At 42.5% G+C, this 21,711-nt stretch overlaps 1 protein-coding gene across 4 annotated transcripts in view; it reads left to right on the top strand.

The window, feature by feature from the left end:
• Positions 1 to 21,711, top strand: part of akt3a (v-akt murine thymoma viral oncogene homolog 3a) — a 50,133-nt gene that overhangs the window by 4,646 nt on the left and 23,776 nt on the right. For all 4 annotated transcript variants that reach the window (XM_058059292.1, XM_058059291.1, XM_058059293.1 and 1 more), the window contains exon 2: positions 1,188 to 1,613. In XM_058059292.1, the coding sequence (XP_057915275.1) occupies positions 1,568 to 1,613 (46 nt within the window). In that variant the 5' untranslated portion in view covers positions 1,188 to 1,567. The remainder of the gene's footprint in view (positions 1 to 1,187; positions 1,614 to 21,711) is intronic.

The following is a 21,711-nucleotide window of genomic DNA, read 5'->3' as shown; positions in this document are numbered from 1 at the left end:
ATGGAACATTGTAGTGCCGTGCTGTGTTGTGTAATACTGTGTAGTAGGGTGCATTTGAGGTGAACACGCTAGCAATGCAGGGAGAGACGCGGTGGCGAGATGGTGATGAAGTTGGGTGCAGAGATTTTTTTTTTGGGCAGAGAGAGAGAGAGAGTGAGAGCATCCCTAACTGCTATTTCTCTGCTATTTATAGCCAAGCAAGCCCTACTCCACAGTCCTGAGATGCTCTCCCACCGCCCACACATGCAGACGAGTCAGCCTACACGCACGCTGGCAAAATGATTCCACACGCAGAAATAGCACACAATGGTAGACTGGATTTTATACAACGCCATCACCGTATGAATGAGAGGCATCTCTCTGGCACTCACTGTCGGTATACGTCTCGTCAGGACTGCAGCAGTAATTCACGGTAGCAATACAGGGAAAAGAATGTTTGAGGACAGCATGTACGTCCTTATGAGACGTGGTCACCACATTGACCCTATTATATAGAGAGAGTGATGGGAAGAAAAGCTCTGGTTCGCTTGTTTTACATGTATACAATACAGTATATCTGGAGAATATAAGACACGTTTTTTGTGGATAATATTAGGGTCAATACGGTGGAGAAAATAATTAAAATAGAAACGCCTTTATTGAGTTAGACTGTCACCATCATAAAGTTGTATTGTTGTGAAATATTTTGTTATTGGCTTGGCTAACAACAAGACGATTGCGTGGCTAATTAGCATAAGAGAGCATGTCCACTCATCGCTATGATTTTAAAGTCTGATTAATTAATGGCCATGTTGTACTGAGTAGCCAGGACAGAGACCCGTGTGTCACTTTTGTTGTTGGTCTCTGTGAGTTGCATTTACAATTATATGGTGGTCGTTTTGGTCGTTTTGTGTTTCCCCACATTTGCGCATGTTTGATCGGTCATCTGTTGCTAACACTGCCCCCCTTTTACGCAAGCTCGCTCATGATAAGAAGAAAATCCCGATTTAACTAGTTTAACTAAGTTGTTATCCGCTTATCCCACAACTTCAGTGTTTGGCTTGGTTAAGCCGCAAAAAAACGAAGAATTGATCCTGGATAACTTAAACTTGCTTGGTAGTCCTCAGTAGGCCTCAGGAGACGATATGAAACATTACTTTTTAGTCATATTTATATATTTATTTTTTTCTCATTTCATTTCCTTCCAGGCTGAGTCACTGCCGGTGAGGAGGAAGGTCTGGAGAGGGAACAGGAGAGGAGGAGGTGGTGGCGGCAGCGGCGGCGGCGGAGGAGGACGACGACGAGAAGAAGCGAAGCGGGAGGGGAGATAAGCCACAGCACGAAGCACGACGACACACACACGCACATTGAGTGTTTGTGTCGGTGAGTGAGAAAGCGAGAGACCACGTGAACAAAAGGGCGAACGGCGAAGGAAGGAAGGAAGGAAGGAAGGGAGGGAGAGTGACGCGAGGCTGGGAGAGCCACCCCCCCCTCCTCCTCCTCCTCCTCCACAACCTCCTCTCCTCCCCTCCCTCTCGCTCTCTGTGGAGCAGGCGTGTAGCGGCAACACACTCGGCGTGGAGGAACCATGAGCGATGTCACCGTCGTTAAAGAGGGATGGCTTCAGAAACGGGGTGAGTACATCCAGTACCTTCATTCTTCCTCCTCTTCTCTTTGCCATCATCATCATCCTCATCCCTTTTGCCTCTCCCCTGATGTCTAGACTCAGGCTGTGGCCTTGCCGGTCCACATGTGCTGGTGGGAGGATGTGTGTGTGTGTGATCACATGGCTGTCTGGCAACCAAACATGGATGTCTCTCTTTATGACTATGGGCTTGGCTGGCTTGTGCATGGGAATGTGTGCAGTTAGGAACATCCACAAAGCATGCGGCCACACTGCAGCTGCAAAATGATCTGTCACGGCCAAGTATGCATCCTTTTATAGACTGACATTAACTTGCTTATATATGTCTGAGGAATTCATTAAAATAGCTTGTCTTTAGCTCTGAATGTCACACAGAGTCATATGACACAAGGTTGCGAGGAGGGGGGGCTTGTTTGTGGTGGATATAGGAGTGGGTGGGGGGGCACTGACAACATATCCTGTTCACGGCCTCAACTGAATACAAACGGAATAGAAATGAATAGTGCATGGCGTGCGTGTGTCGCAACGATGGCGCTTCCTCAGATAGTTCCTGTAAGTTCAGTAAGTTTACTTTGCAGTCACCGCAGGGGGGGTGACAGGGTTCTTGTGTTCAACAGAAGCCCAGCATCTGTAGTTAAACACGAGGGGGATTTCCATCAGCGTCATCCTCCCGCTATGTGACGGGAGCCTTGGAATTTGTAACACAAACTGTTGAACAGGAAGTGACACGATGCATAACAGACAGCAGGCTTGTGGGTAATGTAGTGCCGGCCCTGTTGCACAGCGGGGGAACTTGTTGGGCATCAAAGTGCTTCTTAGCGCATTAGGTGGATGCTCTCACACACACACACACACACACACACACACACATACGGTCGCACACGCTCTTTTTTTCGCTGCGTGCCAGCCATACCGCTGTGATCCTCAGACGGTCGTCTACGCATATTAAAAAGAACACAGTGCCTCCAGTCACGACGCAGCGCCAGCAGTGTTCGTCAGTGGGTGAGAGAGAAGGGGATCCAGGTTGTGGCGCCGAGGCGGTTTTTCTTCATGTCAGGAATATGAATGAATGAATGGATTAATTAATTAATATCATCTGTGTGTGTTTGTGCGGATGTGCACACAAGAACACGGTCAAGGTGCTAAGTCACTGTCCGGGTAGTGATACAGCAAAGGCTGCAGTCTTAGTCATTAGACAGCATTTTTTACAGAGGCAGACTGCTTTGCTTTTATGACTGCTTTGAGTTGCGTTTCCACATTGAGGAAGGCTCTGTTCTCTCTCTCTCTCTTTCCCTCTCTCTCTCTCTCTCTCTCTCTCTCTCTTCTTCAAATAATGCTCTTTGTTTGGCACTGAATGGAGTTACGTGACGACAGAGTGAAAGAACGAGGAGAGGACAACAGGGGAAAAAGTATGTAGTCAGAATATAGTTTCTTAAGAGCTATTCATTTGAATGTGAATATTCATTCATTCACAAATACAGCGGATAAACAGAAGGTTCAGCTTTAACCGAAAGAGATATTAACTAAGAAATAATGTAACACTTAATAAAACAAAAGGGCAAGATATGAGAGATGTGAAAATAGAATAATTCAATAATTATGATAAATCCAATTCGTAGTGTAATTATAAGTAGCATGGTAATAAGTCCAGCTTATGTTGCACGGAAGGAATGAAGGAATGAAGGAATGATCTGCTCAGTCTTTCAGTGGATCAGTGGAGTGATAGTAATCTGCCACTGAAACTACTCTTCTGTCGGGAGAGGATGCTGCTTGTCCATGATGGAAAGGAGCCTCCTCAGTGACCTTTGCCGTGCCACCGATGTCAGGCTGTCCATCTCAATGCCAATGACACAGCCTGCCTTCCACGCCAGTTTGTCCAGGCGTGCGGCGGCCTTCTTCTTGAGGCCGCTCCGCCAGCACACCACTACTAGCTACAGCAGCTTATTACATATGTTGAAGGACGCAAGCGTTCTGAGGAAGTACAGACGGCTTTGCTCTTTCCTACACAGAGAATCTATGTTGGAAGTCCAGTCTAGACAAAGTACATAAAGTAATGGCGAGGATTTTGAGTCGTCTTCAAAACAAAGAGAGACTCGTTGTCTGAACTGGATGTTTTGAAATAGAGCTTGGATAACCAAAGAAGAGCCTCATTTAAAAACATGTTTTTATTGCTTGGTTAGTTTCACACTTTTTGGGAGAAACCATTATTCAAGTGGCGATGTGAGGATTAAAAAAAAAAAAATGGACCATCTAATATGTGAGTTTACATTAGTGTTTACAGTGTGTCAATTTGTGCACCATGTTTGCCGGGAGAGTCTTAAAGTTGCAGGTCACACATCTTCATCATCATTTTATAGAGGGTTTTATACCCGACAGATTTATGACGACACAATCGTAAATTTTATGCACGGGGCACCAGTAAATTTTCACATGCTCCCCTGAAATGAAGGTCTTCCTGTTCCCATTCTAGCTTGGTGCAAATCTGCCACAGCGTAGCCTTAATTTGTCCGGAAACTGTGATTAGAGGGAGCTGTCTGTAGAGTGTTACTAAAGTTTGACTGCTTAATGAAGTAGTGAAATTAAATGTGTTCCCTTTATGGCTCTGTTGAAGTTATTTTATTGTGGTGCAGAGTTCTGCTCGACCAAACAGGACCTTGATGTGAGTGCCCCCAGATGCATTTTCAGCAACAGTCATCAGCATATATTCAGTATTTATATATATATATATATACACTGTATATTAGAAACTGACAGATTTCTTGGGTCTGACACAGATATTGGAGGGCTGAAAAAATCCATACTTTGGCAGATAACAGCTACATATATTGGCCGATATATGAAATAAGAGCATTAATATACATTAATGATGTATACATTAATTTTATATAATATGTATAAAACCATGAACCAATACATGAATGGACAATTTTTCCGCGTAATTCAGAAAAGGTCGTAGCTACGTCACAGCTGTCACTTCGGTAGACAGTCGCTCGAGGTTGCACACTTGACGTTTTCCTCTCTGTGTTCCCTCCTCCTTCTCCCCACTTGGGTGGCGATTGTTGTTGTTGCAAGGCAGCTGCTTTTTGCAGAGTCAACGGAATGCCATTTTATGATGGGTCATTTCACCATGTATGGAGCCAACCCGGAATACTTGCACGGACTGCTTCTTAAAGACTGTGGGAACATCAGCATCTTTCCCGTCAGTGTCCTACGTACCTTTTTGTTTAAGGGAGCTGCACAGGATCTCAATGAAACCTACTTCATAGTTGATATATCAGTGCTTCTTTTACTGTTATATACTGTATGGGGTCGCTTCACACCCGCCACCCCCCTAGATGGTCAAGTTAATTTTATTTTTCCATGTAGTACCAGGGCACAACTGAAGTCATTTGAGGATACATTTCTTATACAACAGATCTAACAAACATCATAGCCTTATTTTATTCATCTTATTTACACGACTGCATGCCATTTATTTTGTTTACGCATAAAGCTGTAAGCATTGGGGACACAAAGGAAGTGTTATGGTTTCCCTACATTGATGAAGTACCAAAAAGTGTACCAAAACAATTTTACTTAATGTGTTGTCACAATAGATTGAAACCAAACGATTCCTGTTTAATTTTCAAAAGTGTTATGCTGAGGCATATTTGATTTTTTAAAGTTTTTATTTTAGTGGATCCCAGATGGGCACTATGATAAGTTTATTTTAATAATATACTGAATAAATCTGAAGGAACTGTATAGGGTAAATCTGCATCCTGCTCTTCTTAGCCAAAACACTCAGATTCTGCAGATGATGATTGGTTCCAGCCCCCAGCCCCACCCCACTTAACCGCTCAGAGCTGTGTAGAGACCCCCTTCAACCTGTTAGTGCTAATGATTATCTGGCGTCAAACTTTGTTTTGTTCATGAAACAGCTGTCTGTGAAATGGCAAGAGCATAGACCGGGAGCTAGGTCTTTAGCTCCTCAGAAAACTTAAAATCTTCCCATCGGTGCCTTACGTTTTGATACACAATTCCTACATCCGAAAAACACTTTCTGGCTGCCATTTTTAAGAAAAACATACAAAAGGTTCTGAACAGCAGTCCCGGTTTAGCAAGCAAATAGCTCACTGATATCTTGTGCCGTTCTCTCTTAAACATTAAACATTAACTTTAAAAACACACAAACCATTTCACATCATTTAGAACAAGAGTACTACATTTCAAAAATACAAAAAAAAGTATTTAGTATAAAAGTTGAAAATGTAGAATATGCCAACTTTAAACAATAGTTTCAAAAAAAATCTATTATTATTTAAACAGTTTATTTCATCAGCCTGTCATGTAACTAACGTCCGTTTGTGTGGCAACTTACTTCCTGTTACTGCAACTCACCATGAAAGGAGATACGTCCTTTCACTGCACAAACGAGTAGAATACAAAGAACACGGCTTTCAACAAGTTATGGGGACAAGAGTCTGATCATGTCCTTTTCTTTCTCGAGTGTTGGCATTATAAAGTATTTCTATGGAAAATAAATATTTCTAAGCAAATAATCAAGAGCATAACCTCTGCAACGGTGCAACACAACACGTCCTCGGATGACCCAGCCTTTTACAGCCCCCCCTCCCTTTCAGCCGCCCAAGTGATGACTTCCTTCCTGTCTTCATTAAAGAAGAGTGAGGAACGCACTCAGATGCATCACTTCTCTATCTTCCCCAAAGAAAAGAGCTGTGGATGTAGAATAAATCAGACTTTCAAGGTAAAATAACCAATGCTCAAAATCGTGTTCTCTTCAGAGAGATAAAGGATGGATGATTTAAAAGAAAAAAAAGCACTTTGAATGATAGATGCTGTAAAGTTGGAAGGACTTTGGTGAGCTTGCGGGTCATAAGAGACGCTCCTTGTGAAAGTGTCACCTTCCTCTCCGCCGTCAGAAACCGCATGGATACTTCAGCCCGATCGAGACGTCTGAACGCAAAGTTCATTTCCACCCCGTCTCTTGAGTTTACCTTCTGTCAGCCCAAAAGCAAGGCCGCCGAGGTCACAGTCAGCCTCTGCCGCTGAGGATACTGTTACGACCAGCCGCATCGGCCCACACAGCAGTTAGCAGATGGCCCGGAGGGAGGGGAGGGAAGAGCCACACCATCGGATCATCATCGGATTTGAGAGGACTTGTCAAAGACTTTGGTTTTTAACTGTTCAATTAACAGTGGACAATATAAACCTTGTCATTTTGGCGCTCTCTGTCTGACATCAGTGGTCCCTAACCTTTTGGAACCCACAGGATGGCCCGTTTCCTTCAAACTTCTGACGGACTGATGTGGGGGGGGGTGTGCACCAGAAATCCATTCTAATGCTGATGTCAAAAGACCACAGAATGAAACTAAGAAAATAGTTATAAAGCATGACAACATGAAAATCTTAAAGCACATTAAGGAATTGTAGAATGAAAATGCATCACCAAGTGAATGCTTTAAGACACAAAACCAGGGCTCGAAAATAACCATGTACTGATGGTTAAAACTGTTAAAACAAAATTCGGGCAAGTAAATCCAATCAGTGATATTCTCGTCGGGCAAGTGCACTTTGGCATGCCACACTGCCAAGAGTTTTTTTTTTAAAGCGGTTCTTGTTGGGTGTTGGACTGCGTAATTCCGGTGGTAATTTACAAACCAATCCTTGCAAATCTTGAAATGGACCAATCAGAATCGTTTATTTAGACCGCGGTCCGCAGTCCACAGTCTGCGTTTTACCCACACCCATTCTTGTTCGCGATCAACCAATCAGTGATCGTTTGACTACGAAAACATCTATCATGGCGTCCCTGCCCAACATCGTCTAATTCTTCAACAACTTCTGAAGGAAAACACCAAAAAGTGATGAAACAGTGCCTCCAAAACGAGTATTTTATTAGCGTCAGCAAATCAAATGATGGCACAGGTGAATGAATCACATTGCTGTGACCATTTTAAGCGGTCACAATGAAACGCCACCGATTAGATGCAATACCAAGTGCTGATTTTGCACAAGCTACAAAATCTAGCGGTTCCCCAAAAGCACAATGTTTATTCAATCATGAATGTACTTTTATTTATCAAGGCAAAGTGCCTAGAAGTCTCTTGACAATCCAGATTTCCATGCAATGTCATGATCTATGTAGGAAAACAACCACAAGAAATGATAATCATTTCATCTTTATTTGAGATTCTCATGTGATGCCACAGGGCGGCACGGCGGTCTAGTGGTTAGCGCGCAGACCTCACAGCTAGCAGACCAGGGTTCAATTCCACCCTCGGCCATCTCTGTGTGGAGTTTGCATGTTCTCCCCGTGCATGCGTGGGTTTTCTCCAGGTACTCCGGTTTCCTCCCACATTCCAAAAACATGCTAGGTTAATTGGCGACTCTAAATTGTCCATAGGTATGAATGTGAGTGTGAATGGTTGTTTGTCTATATGTGCCCTGTGATTGGCTGGCGACCAGTCCAGGGTGTACCCTGCCTCTCGCCCGAAGACAGCTGGGATAGGCTCCAGCACGCCTCGCGACCCTCGTGAGGAAAAAGCGGTAGAAAATGAATGAATGAATGAATGTGATGCCACAAAAATTAGATGATATCATTATGGTAGTCTTCATTTTACATTGGGGCAAGTAGTTCCTCACCTTAAGGATTCCCCATGGGCAAGTAATTTTTGTTTTTAATGTAGAGCCCTGAAAACGATGAAAAGGATCGCCTGATATCACAAAGGATATGCAGTATTGACGATTTATTTCATGAACAATGGGATTGTGACTGGAACGCGCATTACTCACAGGTCTAATGCCAGTGCAGCTGATTACAGAAGGAGGAGGAGAAGAAGTTGTTGAAACAATCGAGCAACAGGTGTCCATCGTTCTACAATCAAAGGAGGTGGATGTAGATATCAACAATATTGATACATGCATTACAATGTCTGGCACCTGTTATCGTAAAGTTCATCAACGAAAAAAACTGTCCCATTTCGGTAGTAGTCCATGCTGAGAATCCACTCTTACTCAAGTCCTTGGAATGGCAACAACCTATTCAGCGCCATTGTGGAAAGTCCTGGGTAGTCGCTGTTAACTTTAATCCAAAATGATGGAACAACAAACTTCTCCCAATGCACAACCAGCAAGGGATTTGTACTTCATACCTTGTACCTTCAAAATTCAGTTAATGTCTGGGTACTTATACAGCCTGACTTCATTAGATATGGCAACTTAGTTCCTATCTGTGTGTATGTGTGTGCTGCACTGGATTTGTTTTGCTCCTCATTTCCATATGTGTACCGTAATTTGAATGCACATCCCGTCAGGAATATATTGCATTATGCACAGGCACCACTGTAGACATTCAACATGGAGACGTTCAGTCAGAATGCATTATGTGTGATGCAAGTTCAACATCCTCCGTTATGCAAATGGAGTTTTTTGCGTCGGCTAATGCACCTCGGCAACATTGCATGATAGCGGCAGATCTGTCCTTGTGCACCCTCTCATCCTGCATCGTTCTCCCTCCCTCAGCGTCTTTCGCCTCTCTGGGAACTGGATCCTCTCCACTGTGTGTGTGTGTGTGTGTGTGTGTGTGTGTGTGTATGTCTATGTATCAAACTGCGCTGCGGGGTTCACCGGGTGCAGTGTAGCGAGGCGGCCATTTTGGCTTTGCAAGTTCAACGGGTTCACCCTCGCTTGAGGCTGGCTGGCTGGCTGGACAGCCGGCTGGATCAGGTGGCAGTGCCAGGTCCCTGATATCAATCACTAGCCACCACTGTCTACGGTGTTGCAGTCCTCCTCGCTGCCACCTCTCCCACTCTCTCTCTCTCTCCTGTACGGCCTGTCAACAAAACTCTCAGCCTTTTTTTTTTTGTCCTCCCTGTCGGTCCCTGTTATCCTGCTTCTGTCTCATCTCTGTGTACCCCTCTGTTTCGACATGACATCTTCACCCCCATCTCACCTTGTAATTCTTCCACACCCACCGGCAGCACAGCCATTCTTAACATCACTACTGAGCAGGTGAGGAGACAATATGAGGGACTTCACCCCGGGACGACTCTAGCTGCCCCATTTCCTCATTCCAAACTGTGTGTGGATTCCTTCCTAAAACATGCCATACGCACAAACCTCACAATCTACAGTCCGTATGCCGGAAAACATTCAGATCTATAAAACCTTGCGGCTCATACCTGTACACAGTCGTCTAATTTATATCTCACCTGCAGTAAATGTAGCTAACTTCAGATCTCCACCCAGCACCATCACCATCTATAAATGCTGATTGTAAAATAGAGGTGATCATTACCAACATTGAGCATATTGGGGGAGCGGAGGGGAACAACTTGACTGGCAATCTTTGACCAATGAAGTTAATGTTCTTATGTGATGCTTTATTGATGGCTATGGACACTCATAGCATGAAGATCTGTGTTAATTTGAAGGCCACATGAAGTTTGCTCTGTAAGTCTGTCACGTGGCCTACCAGTTTGAGTTGCTGTCATTCCCAATAGCTTCTACTTTATTATAGCAGTGGAATATTTAGTAATGATCAGCAAGATAGGCTGCTTTCTCCTTTCCTGTTCACCATTTACACTGCAAATTTGATGTCCTCTTCCAAGTCGTGTCCTCTACATAAATATTCCAATGATGCCGCCATAATGAGTTGTGTTGAGGAGTAGTACAGAACACTGGTGAATGACTGATGCGGTGTGGGGAGAACCCTCTGCAGCTGAATGTGTAGAAAACAAAGGAGATGGTTGTCAGTTCCAGCTGTAGCAAGGTCACGCCCTTGCCAATCACAATCGCCGGTAGAGTTGTGGAGCAGGTAACATCCTTGAAGTACACTCATTGAGTGCTCCGCAAACAGCCACAGACGGCAAGACACTCCACAAAAGGTGCTGTATTTCCTCAGGAGGTACTCTACATCTTCCAGAAGTCAGTTGTGGCCAGCACCCATCTTCTTTGCCTTTGTGTTTTGGGAAGCTGGAGCCAAGGTGAAGGATAAAAGCAGGCTGAAAAACTTATCAAAAAGACTTGAGTCAGTTGTGGGCATCAGTCGCTACACTGGAGGAGGGAGGTGATCAAAGAGAGTTCTGATCTTGCCTAGCGTTCTATCATGAACAATGACTCTCACCACTTCTATGGAACCGAGGAGAGTCTGAAGAGTAGCCACAGCAACACACTTTCGCTGCCCAGATGTCCATTCTGCCAGAGGCTATTGGACGATAGATGTAGCCTCCAGAATTACAAGTTTCTTTGTTGTTTTTTAGAAGTCCATTTATGTAGGGTTTTTATATGCATGCACAGAACATGCATAGACCTCATTGTTTCCCATACCTTTGTTTAGTCATGATGGTCTACTATATTTACTGAGCAATCAGAGAGGAACTCACACTCACAAAGTCCGATAGGAAACACGTATCACCTACAATGGGGAAAATTGTTCAACCTCATTCTAAACAGTCGATATTAGACATTGGACTCTTTAACAAAATTCAATACTGAAATTAGAAAATGCACGTTTGTATTGAAAAATGGTGCTTATAATGGAAGTCAATGGGGGGTTTCTAGTAGAAAAAACTATCACATACAGTATAAAAATTGTCCAATCTGCCTTGTTTTTTTTGCAGTTTTTGGTGATTTCCTGGCTTTTTTCCAAAGACAGCACCTCTTCCTTGTGACTTCTACACTTTTTGGAGGTCCTGGTAGTGTTCCTCTGAAACTCATTTTTAGTAAATATGACAAATTGGACTATTTTTCAACCCAATGAAACCCTGAAATTTTGAAAATTCTTTTTCTAAGTACAATACTTTGAAAAATAGCGCTTATAACGGAAGTCAGTGGTACTTTTTTGTCCTCGAGGGACCCAAAAAGGTGGGGAATTTAGAATCTGACCCTGAAAAAACAACACATAGCTGATCTTTGAGATATAGAGAACTCAACATTTATTATGTAGAAAATAATTCATTTTGTTAGGTTTTTTCTAAGCAAAAACAATGACATCATTGTCACATCACAATTGGCTTTGAGATGGTTAAAACAATACAAATATTTACATGTTTAGTATTTTTTATTAGCGATCTAAGCAAAATGGTAGAGAAAAATATGCGACGTGTTATGTTTTTGGGAGTGGACTTTTTTTGTTGACCTGATAGGATGGGAAAATGAAAGGGACTCCAGAAGGTTAATAAAGTTTATCTTATCTTTCTCAAACTCCTGTGGATGTACAGGGTGGCAGCAGACAGGCAGACACTGCAGGCTTTGTTATGAATGGCATCCTCTTTCACATCCGGAGGAAGTGTACGCTCCAGTGTGGCTTTACAAACTGTCTCTATTGTCCTAAGAATGACTCACTCTACACTGCACAGAATGCTGGCAGACAGACAGTTTGACATGCAGACAGACAGACCTAGGCTGGTCTGCAAAGCCTACAGTCAAAACACTGTAAAATCGAACTTTGGTCGCGCACAGGCTAAGTGCATGACTTCTAACTTCTGAAGCTTTTTACAGTTTTCAGCATATGTATCCATTTTTCACCAGCTCTGTTGTCATGCATGTCATTGCTTCTGGGAGTTGTCCCTCAAACTTGATTGTCCTATGAGGTAGCAGTACCATAGCTCTCTGCACACTCAGCCAGTCATTACAATCATTAGTGAGATGCGGGAAGAATCTTGGTGAGAGGCCACACACAAACACAGAGAGAGATGGATTAATGGATGTTGTGAGTGAATGAACTAATGTGGAGTCTTGTATAAATGAATGAAGGGATCAATGAATGGAGTGCTGATGGGTGCAGAGGATTGAAATGAGGTTCAATGAAGAAAGGTTGAGTAATGGGATTAGTTTGTAGCTCAGGATGATCAAAGTGCTGACCTAAAACGTGTGATCAGTCAGTCTGGGTGCATGCATTCAAATGTGCAGTAGACTGTTATTAGTGTCACTTTCACTACTGCACTATGGTGTCTGTGTCAAGAAAGGAAAATAAAAGCAAAAGTATCGGTTCATGCACAACTAAATTCCGACACATGCACTCTTTTATTGACACTGTTTCTCGGGATGTGATTTGCATTTCTCACAAAAGTGTGCTATTCAAACTGGATCACTGCTTTTGACCACTTAATCCGCCGCGCAGATTAAAGCAAAAGGACAGTGCGTAGTCTAACATGTCGAGGTATGGTTGGCTGCTTCGCGGCGGCTTTGGACTGATTAGAGGAGGCAGGTTAGCCTGAGGGGGGTGGTTGGCTTGGTCTATCTGATTTAGGCCACCAGATTACCGTTTGCCGGCTGATAAAAAAGTTTGGCTGTTGTCCTCGGAAGAACCTTTTCTCTTAGTGTAAAATTGTAATCAATCTTGCCATTTAAGTTAGATCTGTGTAACATAAACTGTGTACAAAAAGTGTGTCGATCAAAGGTTAAACAGCTACTAAAGGCTACACTTGGATGGAGCACTAGGAGCCTTGAGGGCTCCAGCTTCCATGTTGGACGTCACGCATTACTTCATAGTGGAGCTGCATGCTGATGCCACATTAAATGGATATTCAAGTCTATTTATTGCCCTTCCACCTGTAATCTGTCTCTGACGGGATTAGCACAGCCGTTGGCTTCGGACTCCTGTGCCACACAAATGCAAGCGCTGGTCATTTAAATACATGCCTTCATTTAAAAAAAAAAGTAATAAATAAGTACAATGTTAACAGTATGTCCAGAGCATCTGTATTAGTATGTGTACCGTAGTAGCATAATTATATGATCCACTGCTGATTTTTTTTTTTAAATCTTTTTGAAGTTTTTACAACCAGCAAGTATTTTCAACCCCCCGCACATCGGTTATGTACCCACAGTCACTGATCACACTAATCAGTCCCTTTTACCAAGCTCTTTGGTAACATCAGATTCTGGAGTAGCCTAGCCAGTCGCTGGCCCTCAATCCTATAGAAAATCTATAATAGAGCTATAAAATGTAGAGTTGCCAAGTGACTGCCTCAAAGACTTTAGGCTTTGGAGAGCATCTGTAAGAGGAGTGGACCCAAATCCTGTCATGTTTGCCACCTACCCTGCAGTGTTTGTCATTACCTGTCCTATACTTCATAGACTCTCACTTCAGTACCAGTTTGTTGTATTTCATTGTAGCGTTCTCGAATTAACGTACCTTTGATTGGACAGCCAACTTTTGTCTTTGAGTTCTCTCTCCCGAGTGGAGTTGTTGACAAATCCCTTCTGGGATCTATGTAACCCTCAGAACCAACTGTAAGACACACCTGACAAATCTGACTAAAATGTTTTTTTTTCCTTGCAATGACACACTTTTGCTACACCATTCAGAACAATACCCCGATATATAACATTTAGACAGCCTGACATTGACTGCAGTTAATGCTGCAGTGCCTCATGGGTGAAGGTAAACGTACTGCTAAAGTACCAATTGATTGGTCCACAGAGAGTTGTCACTTCCTTAGGACAAAACACACCTTTCATGTCATCTTTCATTAATGAAATAAGCAGTCTTTGGACGGATGCTTACACAGCGGAAGTACAATCTGTTACTGTAGCGTTGGGTGTATGTTGGAGAAGAACATCTGCCATATTGAGATATTGCTCTGTTGTTTGAGTGTTTAACCACTAATATCTGTAGTTTGAATAGTCCAGCTCATTATAGATATGCACACATATTTCTGGTACATTTTAATACTAATATAATTACATTTTCTATAGCAAAACAATGACTGCGACCATTGAACTTTAGCTTGTAACTGTTAAATAATGATTAGAAAAAACCCCAAATTAAAGCCTGGGTTATCAACTTTTCTTTCTATGTTTGGGGTTAGTTGTCTTGTCTGTTTTTGTCTTTTTGTCTCCAAACCTGAAGTGATGTCCTGCCTGATGGAGACTTGTGGTCACAGAGGACCTCTCCGACAGATGGATGTTACAACACGACAAACACCAGCTCTCATGACAATGACACAGAACGGCTTGACTCAGATGGACCTGTCTGTCACCTCGGCTTTAAACCAGGCGTTAATCACACTGCGGGTGATATCATTTGTGAGCTGACGTTACATAATTACCAGCAAGCAACGTTTCCAAATGTGTGTTGTTTTTTTTTTAAGCATTAAGGTTTGCTTTTTCTGGCAGCAGACGAACCAAAACAAATATGATTTTCGTCTGAGTAGCTTATTAGTTATGCGTAATGGAGCGTGACTGATGACTGTGAGGGGGAAAAAAAATAAATCAGTTGAGGCGGCCACATGTTGCGTTTGTCATAGCATCACTTCCTTTCTGTAATGCTGTCATTCATAAAAGCAGGATGTACCTCCTTGAACTCAACAGACACCACGGCTGGGCTGTGTTAATTGCTTTCAACTGTAAGGCTGGATTAAAAAGGTAAATATGTGGCTTGACAGACAGCCGCCAAACAGGTGGGGCGGGGGAAGAAGTACGGCACAAAAGCCGAAAACAGCAGTTAGCGAGCTGGAGAGCACTTAGTGTCTCTCCTTTGGTGTACTGCACATCAATTGACTGCATGTGTGTGTGTGTTTGGGTTTTGTTAATAGTACTTATTTATTCTGGCGCTTGGCTTTTGTGTTGTCGTGCACACACACACACGTGTGTGTGTGTGTGTGTGTGTGTGTGTTTGTTTGCACAGAGATGCATGTTGTGTATAGGTTTACAGGCAGACATGGAGATCAACTGCACAATGCTTTTTTTTTTTTTACTGCTGCTTTTGGACTACAACAAGGGGTGTTGGGTGAGCGGTTGGAGGGCGGGTTCGGGCTTTACAAAAGATCAGTGGGTCTTAAGTTGCGCACACGCATGCACGCGTAACGCCAGCTGCTGCCCGCAACCCTTAACCCCAGCATTTTTGAATTAATAATACAGAGCCAACCAGTTTGGAATAATAGCAACTTACATGCAGAAAGCTTTGCACCTGTTCACCACTGCTCAATTGGCCAGGGTCTGGACTGGTTAAGGTCCCTCACAGACCAGTTTATAGGACTAGCGAACACACACGCAGTGTTGTAGGGAACAGCTGGACAGTTGTGTCCTCTCCCGGTCATCCGTGTCTTATTCTGATGATGCCTTTCGGCCCCCCAGGGTGAGATGTGCAGTAAAATATTCATTACCAGAAATAATGGTAAGTCAAATAATCCGTTCCGGTGTCAAAGTGTTGGCATCATAAAGCTCTACAGATGCACAGCATATCCCTCCCTCTCACCACTTCACGGCTGAAACATCGCCCCCTCAATCTATCACGGTTTTTGGCCTATTATCAGTCAAAAGCTGTTGAAAGACAAGACATACTGTGTGTCGTATTCTGGTCACTGGTCAGTATTCGGTTATACGATAAGATATGCCTTTTATTCGCCCCACAAAAGGACATTTCATTGTTACATTGTCGAAACATTGTTATATTACAATTCATTAACACTGCAGGGCATGTCTGACATGACACCTCCCACCTTACGTGTGGAAGTGGTAAGGTTTTGGCTTCTTAATTTGGCCTTCTCCACTGGAGGCTAACTAGTTAGCATGTCACTGGCATGCTACCGTGCTTGCAGCGATCCCGTAGCCTGCGCATAAGTGTTGCAATGTAGTATAGAATAATAGAAGGGTACAGGTGACTGTAGTAGTGTTATTTACTGTCTACAGGGCTGTAATGCTAAAAGCCATATTGAGTAAGTCAAACGGGTTTTCTATGCTCTAACTCTGAAAGTATTTCATTAATATTGAATCCTACTTTGCGGAAATGTACTCATTGCGATTGGGTCTGGGATCAATTAACTGTGATAAACAAAGGACAACTGTATAATAAATCTCATTAAAAATTAAATGTAACCAAATTATAACCTTTGAATGCCTAACCACACCAACTTTCAAAAACAAGTGTAAAAGTTTAGTGTTATCTTAAAATGGAAAAATTATATATTTTTTCGCCAGTAACTCACATTAAGACTACATTTTGATTTGTAAATTTTTATTAATGTTGACTTATTTTCACTTTGGACATTTCGTACTGGGCAGCCAGGGCAGTAACTTGGACGTGTTTTACGGTCATCGGCACACAGTGATACCCTTCACAGAACACTGTTAATCTAGTCATCTAAAATGTAGGAATTATAGAATTGTAGCCAGCCCTAAATTGTAGAAATGTAGAAACCATCGGGGCATGAATTCTGAAATTAAAATGTGTATGAATGTCACATGTAAAATGGGGAAGTTCATTTGCTCACTTATTTGTGCATAATTCATTTTTTGCATGTTGTGAATAGAAGAATTTCATCCAAGACCAGTCATGTGGCATTCATATGCATGGCATCATCCAAGCAAAATGTGAATGTCACCATTCATAGACTGATAAACCTTAACCATAGAAACTCTTACAGCATCTCAATGGGGGCGGGGGGGGGTCTTCCATTACAGTACATCCTGAGTTATTTTAGAGATTTAAACTATTGTCTCTGGTGTCAAATAAGATCACCATTAGCTCAAATTAGATTCCCCATTGCCATCACATTGGGATGTGTTGTACTGCAGGAACCCAGTTTGTTGCCGACTGTGTTTTTACAAGCACTAATCACATTGGACACACATGTTCTGAACACAGGAAGCGTGACATTCCTAATTTCACTGGATTTTTCTACGCCACATCTTTAAGCTTTGGATTTTTTAGCTTCTTTGTCATCATGTTTGTTTTTTTTGTGTGTGTTTTGTTCTTTTAAAAGTTAAAACTTAAAAAAAAACAATGTAGAAAGTCTAAGCCTTGCCTTGTTTTTACAGTAATAACCAGTCCAGTGATAATTGCCTTATTTAAGAGTGTGTGCGCGTCTTTTGATATGCACTGTTTCCATCCATTTGTATTATTTACATTTAGTCTAAATGTCCTCCAGATTAGCTGTGTTTAGATTTGTACCACTGTAAATCCAAATCATACAAACGGGCCAAAGCCTCCTGTCTGGCACAGGTGGTGCTGAGCAGCAGCCCTGCAGCTAAGATGCTAACACCACACTAATCCTGGTGTGGTTTAGGAACCACACACACACACACACACATACACTAATGCAGGAAGTGGGATTATCAGTGGAGCATCACAGGGTAGACATCATGCTCCAGGGAGCCACCACCATCTACTGGATTGTAGTGGTACTGCAATAGATGTGCACTTCAGGAATGGTTCAATGAAGGGTCTATTTAAGGAAGAGGGTGACAAATGAGTTGAATAGGTAATAATTTTTTTTTTACACTTTATGTTGAGATGGTGTACTTGTTTGTTTGTGTGCCCTCTGTACCAGCTGGGGGAGCAGAGGGGCACCAGGGCCAGTGCAACCTTCCAGCAATAGCGTACCAGGAGGTGCAGCCTGTGTGCAGCTGGCTGGGTGAAATCTCTACAGGGCCCCTGAGGGATGACCAACACTCCCTTGGGGTTTACACTCAATCTGGCCACCCCTGTGACCAGCCGTCAGAGTCCCACCTCTTTTGCCCGATGCCCCCTGTGCCACGGGCATGTCATCCAAAACTTGTAACCCAGCTGCGACCATAACTTTAAGAATCTTTGTCATTCAACGCCATCTAAAAAGTAGCACAAATTTGTGTCGTTTATGACGGTGAACGCATTTTGAAGCTGGTAATTCACTTCACTTACACCAAGCCCGATGTGCTAATTAGACTTATGCGCACTAAGTGGATTTGCTTTAAAGAGCCAGGATTCTCCTTAAGATGTCTGAGCAGACTGGAGTTAGCACTGCTGGGGTAAAAGGGGCGCGTGGGAGGGTCGGGGTCACGCACACAGGCTAAACACATACGGAAATAGCCTGGAGACTGGGAAAATTGTTCATCAACAGCACATGTCCAATGTTGGACATGGCGCTTAAGCATACTTAACACGCATTTATTGCACAATCCCTCCACTTTTTAATCCCGCGTGATGTCTTTGCTTTTCATTCACACTCTACTCCCCTTCTCGTGCACTTCCTTTGCCCTTTGTATCCTGTTCACCTCGCCCTTCCTCTTGTTTCTGCTTGTTGATGTGCACAGTTGATTATGACCTTCGGATTCAGATTACTTGTTAGGAGCTGTCCCAGAGATACATCTGAATTAAATTTTTACAATTACAAGCATTTGGAATTTGCACTGATGGATTATAAGTATATTTTAAATCAGAGCCTGAGTATTTCAACTCAAATGACGTTCACCGGCAGGTCTAAAGTTTAAGACCATAGCCTTAAAACATCAAAATCTTCACTGAAATTTGTCTTTTGTGTCAGACATTCACTGTCTCACACTGCTTATGGCAAAGGCAAAACAGCTTTCCCTCTTGGATCATGCCAGGATTGTTGGAATGCACAAGCAAAGCCTTTTGTTGTCAAGGTTAGACGTTGTAAAAAGAAGATCCTGAAGGCTATAGGACAAGAAAGACTTCACCTGTGTTAAGCCGGGGGATTCAAAGGGTCGAATCTTGAACCAAACAAAGACCCTTATTGATGCTACTGCTGCAGTCCATTAACCATAATTACTTTTTGTTAAAACATACAGTAATCGCTTGTTTGTTGTGGTTAATTGGTTCTGGACCCTGCTGTGATAAGTGTAATTCTATGAAGTAGAATTCTTCTTTCGAAATATAATATCTTCTGTAGAGCATAGATGTATTTAACATCATTAGAGCCCTATAGACGTGAACTAACACCCCTATAGTCAACTTTACAGTTGTATTAACTATTTAAGACATAAATACGACTCTTGTGCTTGTGTGTGTTACCATGAATGTGTTACAGAAAGCTAAAAAGTATTATTAAATTGCAGGGATTTATTAGGGATTATAATCAGGATTTATTGTGCCTGTTAGAGAGTTCACACCTGCAAAAAAAGCATGTTGTTCCGGCGATCAAGTTTGGCGTTTGTCTGTCTCAGCAAACATTACTGACACCTAACGTCCAGTGTAGAACTACATATACGCTGCTAATTGGCGAGGGACAACTGTACTTATATATATATGGAGTATATATGGACAAAAGTATTGATACAACAGTCAACACATTCCTCCAATGTGCTGCTGTGCATATGCATGTACATGGCACAACCTTCTCTCCGCCATCCCTCCAGCTCCCAGCGTGCCAGTCACCCAGCTCCGTCTCTGCACCATCTGCATATCAGCTCCAGCCTCGGCCAAAGCATTAAATTAAATCCCTGTTCGGGCTGATTAACAAATGGCTGGTGAGCTCACATAGTTATGCAGTTATTTATTTCATTTCTGCCATCAAGGTTTTTTTTCCCCTGCTTTGCGCCTCTTCTCATTGCCTGCTTAAAAAAAAAACAAAAAAAAAAAAAAACAGCAGCAGCGGTGCGGTGGCGTCCTGAAGGAGTGCGAGACGGTGTGCCGGAAGTTTGCGTGACTCATTTCTCTTCGGCTGGCTGTAGTTCAGCTTTTATCATTTCTACCTGTCTGTTCTCCCGCCCTCTCTCTCTCTCTCTGGTTCTCTGCAGTTTCTCATTGTGTGCGCTGAGATGAATGGTTAATCAGTCCTCTAATTGAGTGACATTTAGTCCGTGTGTTGTCCTAATTTTCCAATCAGAAAGCTTGGAACAGACGCAGTCGCAGCTGATTCATCTCTGTCTCTGAATGCAGAGTCTACAAGCTGCTACTAAATGACATGCCAACACCTTCACATTCCTTATGTCAAGTCCCAAAGTTTTGTTGACTTCTGTAACGATTATTCGGATAATTCTAGTCCCTATTTGACGACTTTTCCCATAGTCAACCACGAAGACGCAATCATTCATTAATTTTGTTGATGTTCGGACCGTAATGTAGGGAGGGATGACTATACGGCAGGGGTCTCAAACTGAATTTACTTGGGGGCCACTGGAGCTCGGGTCTGGGTGAGACTGGGCCGCATCAGGTTTTCCAAAAAAAAAAAAAAAATGCATTTATTAAAAACAAAAAAATAAAAAAAAAACTTCGCTCTGGTTCCAATTTTTTACAAGAAAAGCTCTGATAAAACATTCCACTGTTCTCAAATATCTTACTTTTTATTTTTCTACACAAAATAAGATGAAAAATAAATAAACAAATAAGAATAAAGAAAATCAATCAGTAATAAATAAATATAATAATAATAATAAAACGGTAAATAATAAAAACTCAAGAAACCACATATAGTTGGTGGGTAGACAAATAATTTTTTTCAGATTAAAATGAACAAAGCATTATTAGAGCCCTGTAGACATGACAAAACACGACTATAGTCACATTTATACTCTTTTTATTTACAACATATTGCGCAACTGCAGCGTCTTGAGACACATGCTAACTCCTAAACGGTAGCCTTCAAGTTATTTCCTTTAAACTTAAATAGCCAAAAACTTACCACTTCCACACGGATAGGGAGGATAACTATTAACAGTTATTTAACCTTTAACATGAACATTAATCAAACCTAATAATTTTTTCTGGGTACATGATACCATACAGCATCCATATGAAGCTTGCGCGGGCCGCACTAACATTAAACTTTCATATCAAGGCGGGGGCCTCAGGGCCGCGTGTTTGAGACCCCTGCTACACGGTCTTAAACGCATGCCACAATATTTTGGGTAAATTGTTTATACTCCCCATACTAGAAATTTAAAAGGTAAATAAAGTGAGGACATCTTACTAGATGGACTATTTTGCCACATGTTTCCTAAGCCAATTAAATCTTGAAAGACTTTCCAGTAAAATGCTTTCTTTCTTCTTCTCATCCTCCTGTTCCTTGGATCCTTCAGATCACACCACTCTCCTCCATCATGGCTGTCCCACTGTTCTAAGAAACAAAAGACTCCTGTTGTCTCCAGCTCCTTATAGTTTAGTATTGACTAATTGGTCTTACGGGAAAAGGAAACCTTGTGCGCACAACTAAATGAAACTGAAGTCCGAGCGGGAAAGCGAGAGAAATGGTGTGGGTAGGAAACCGGCTGTTGTCTTTTTCTGCAGTGGTCCAAACGAGAGACATGTGGCTCCCCAGACAAGCTGTCCAGAGTGGGAGAGCTCGCTGGACTCGTTACAGGCCGGGCCAAGACGGGATTGCTCGACAGAACACCATTGGATCGGCTCTACTTAGCTT

The sequence above is a fragment of the Doryrhamphus excisus genome, chromosome 20, assembly GCF_030265055.1.
Source record: "Doryrhamphus excisus isolate RoL2022-K1 chromosome 20, RoL_Dexc_1.0, whole genome shotgun sequence".
Classification (NCBI taxonomy): domain Eukaryota; kingdom Metazoa; phylum Chordata; class Actinopteri; order Syngnathiformes; family Syngnathidae; genus Doryrhamphus; species Doryrhamphus excisus.
Note: the sequence above shows the minus strand (reverse complement) of the source record. Positions and strands in the feature narration are given on the sequence as shown.